This window comes from Neophocaena asiaeorientalis, unplaced genomic scaffold, assembly GCF_003031525.2.
Source record: "Neophocaena asiaeorientalis asiaeorientalis breed wild unplaced genomic scaffold, Neophocaena_asiaeorientalis_V1.1 scaffold473, whole genome shotgun sequence".
In the NCBI taxonomy this organism is placed as follows: domain Eukaryota; kingdom Metazoa; phylum Chordata; class Mammalia; order Artiodactyla; family Phocoenidae; genus Neophocaena; species Neophocaena asiaeorientalis.
Genome location: NW_020174935.1, coordinates 1,652,220 through 1,655,507, shown reverse-complemented (window position 1 = coordinate 1,655,507; position 3,288 = coordinate 1,652,220). Strand labels below are relative to the sequence as shown.

At 59.3% G+C, this 3,288-nt stretch overlaps 1 protein-coding gene across 1 annotated transcript in view; it reads right to left on the bottom strand.

Moving 5' to 3' along the window:
* The window catches only part of KDELR3 (KDEL endoplasmic reticulum protein retention receptor 3), an 11,785-nt gene extending 11,073 nt beyond the window's left edge, over window positions 1-712 (bottom strand). Inside the window, exon 1 of the mRNA XM_024761629.1 lies at window positions 512-712. Within this exon, the coding sequence (XP_024617397.1) occupies window positions 512-602 (91 nt within the window). The 5' untranslated portion in view covers window positions 603-712. The remainder of the gene's footprint in view (window positions 1-511) is intronic.
* Between the last annotated feature and the right edge of the window lie 2,576 nt (window positions 713-3,288).

Genomic DNA, 3,288 nt, shown 5'->3' with positions numbered 1-3,288 from the left:
GGCCCAGCTTGGGGGGAGGGGGGGAAGTCAGGGAAGGGGAGGGGAGAGTGGTGGGGGCAGGAAAAGAGAAGACCTTGAGGGTCTGGAGCCGCTTCCTGTGTGTGCACCTCCTTCTCCCCCGCGCCCCGGTCCCCACCCTGGGTGGGGGCAGATAGAACAGTGGGCCCCAAGGGACGCTGCTCCTGGGCAGCAAAGGGGGTGTCACCTCGTCCTTATCCCCCTCCTCTTCCAACTAGCAGCGGCAATGCCAAGCAGGGCAGAGAGGGGGTCGGTCAATGGAGGCGCAAGCCCATCTTCCCTCCGTAACTTCCGCGGGTCCTTTTTCTGTGATATGGTACAATTTTAAGTTTTCTTTGGAATCTGAGCTACGCAAAAACAGTTTCAAGCACCCCCAAGCCGAAGTGCCCACCCTCAACAGACATTCAGGAGGCTCCCCGTAAGCCCTGCAGCAGGGGCGTGCGGCTGGCCCTCCGCCCCCGGGGCCCCACCTCCCGCCCGGAGCGCCCCTCACCCGTGCAGCACTTGGAGCGCCAGATCTTCCCCAGTAGCAAGATCATGGCCAGGAGGTGGCTCAGGTCGCCCAGGATACGAAACACGTTCATGGTCCGGCCCGCTCTCAGCCAACTCCTGGGAAACTTTCTGGCGGGCGAGGTGGCTGCCACGTCCCCGGCTCCGGCCTCTGGGTCCCGCGCCCCTGCCTGCGTCCCCGAGCTCCGCGCTCCCGCCCGGGCGCAGCCGCTCCGCCAGCGCGCTCTTGGCGGGGCGGTGACGTGGCCGAGCCTGCCGCCGTGCCAGGGAGCCAGGAAGCGCCGCCGCCCGAGATCCCGAGATCCCGCCTCCCGGCCCAGCCCAGCGCCGCGGCTCCCGGGGCGGGGCGGCTCCGCGGGCTGGGGGGCTTCCGGCCTGGGCCAGCCTCCCGCGGCCTGGGCCCGCCACCCGCCGCCCGGGCCGCTGTGCGTCTGCGAGGTGCCTGCCACGTCCCGCCCGCCCCACCCCCCATACCCGGAGAAGGGTCCGCCGGGAGTCCGGGACTCTGCCTCCTCTGCTCGGAACCTGGGGTGCTACCGCACGTGACCGTGGGCAAGCCACTGAGTCCCTCTCTCTGCCTCGGTTCCCTCATCTGTACACAGGGCTAAGAAGACCCGTGCTGGGGTGAAGTGGTGCCCTGCGTGCCACTGCTTGGCATGAGCTCAGCAGGTTGGAAGCCCCCCATAAATGGTGACCCACTGCTACTCCATCATCAGCCTGGGGTTGGAACTCCTCCGGTGGGAAGAAGAGCTGGAGCTGGGTTCCCCACCCTCTCACCTGTTAATTTGTCCTAACCTGACCTGTTGGACAATGGTAACCAAAGACTCTCTGGTTGGAAGTCAGGCTGACCTTGGTTCCAGCCTGGGTGCTGAGAGACTTCCTCTCTCTTGGCCTCAGTTTTTTCATCTGTAAAACGGGATCACTGTGAGCATGGAAGAGGTCAGGTCTCTCAGGGAGAACCAGGGTCCTCCCTAGTGTCTCCCTCTTCTTGGTGTGACAAAATGTTAAACAGGAGCACAGGCCAGAAGAGACTCCAGAGGGCTGGGGAATGTTGGCCAGCAAGTTGGGAGGGGTGAAGGGTGAAAGACCAACTGTGGGCAGGAGTCCTGTCAGGGCTGCCTGACCTGAGCAGGTCAGACACCCTCTCTGGGCCTTGGTCTCTGCATCTGTAGTAGTGGACCGCATGTGTTAAGGGCCCTTATCACCGCCGCCCTTTTGACCCCTGTAGCCCCTTCTCCCACTCAGGACCTTCATCTCTCCCTAAATTACTGGCTTCCTTTCTGTGGCCCCCCTCCCCATCACAGACAGCCAGAGAGGCTTTGCCATGATGAAGTCTGTCACTCCTCTACTTGTGACCCTTCCATGGCCCCCTCACCACGACTCCCAGGGCAAGGCAGTCTTTTGAGACTCAAAATGTGGTCCAAGGACCAGCAGCGTCTGTATTGCCTGCTGGGAATGCAGAATCCTGGGCCCCACCCCAGACCAACTGAATCAGAATCTGTGGTTAAACAAGACCCCTGAGTGATTTGTGTGTACACGAAAGTGTGAGAAGCACTGATCTAAGCAAAACTAAGAGGGAGGCGCTGTTATTATCCCCATTCTGCCCTGGGGAAACTGAGGCATGGAGAGCTTAAGTAATTTGCTTAAGGTCACACAGAAACTAAATAGTGGAGCCTGGATTCCACCACACAGTCTGACTTCAGGGTTCATGCAATTAAATCATGACACTACACTGTGGGTTGTCACGGGAGGTGATGAGCTCCCTGTCATGTGAGGCAGGTGAGCAGGGGGGTGGGTGCCATTTGTCACGGATGCTGCAGTGGGGACTCCTGCCCTGGCCGAGACAGCCATCAAGTATTGGGCATCTACTGGGTGCCAAGCATGAGTCAGGCACATTAGACAGGTTCTCTCCATTCAGCCTCAAAAGTCACCCTCAGAAGCAGGCTTTAAATCCTCACTTTGCAGGAGAAGCCTATCGAGGCCCAGGGAAGTGAGATGCGTGGTCACAGTTCTTCTGGGAGGAAGAGCCAGGCACTCATCCCAGGGCTGTGACAGGTTCTGAATGGACCGCTATGTTCCCTGCTCACCCCCCACCCCAGCCTTGCCCAGATACCTCCCCTCCAGTCAGTGCCCAGAGAAGGCGGTGGCTATTTAAATCCCTCAGGTGTGGCTACAGTTCTCTCTGCCCAACCAGCTGGCATCTCATTCTCAGCGCCCACCTCCTCCCCAAGCCAGGGAAAAGCACGTGCATTTGCCATTTGGTAAAACATCTGTCCTCTTGAGAAGCAGCCCCTACTGCCAGCAGGGGATGGAACAAGGCTAGAATCCTCTTCCCTCTATTTCTCCAGGGGGACCACAGAGGGGAACTGGCCCAGGCCAGGGGAGGTCTGAGGAGTGACCCCCACGGTGGTGGAGGGGGAAGAACTCAAGATCTTGTCCTGGGCCTGCCACGGTGGCCTTGAGCTTGCCTTGTCTCCTCCTTGGGCCTCAGCTTTCCCATCTGTTGATGGGGATAATGAAGAGAGAGGTATTGCTGACTTGTTATTCGGTCCTCCTTACATCTAGTCTTCCCAGTCTCCCTATGAAACTGATACTCCCTATGTCTCAGGACAGAAAACTCATCACCCCAATTTTGCAGAGAAGGAATCTGAGGCTCAAACTTGTCTCTTGCTCCCACGGGTCACATAGACCTCCTCTCCCCAAGGTTCTACCACTCTGTCCTTAGTAATGAGCCCCGCCTTTTTCACACCTAATCCATCT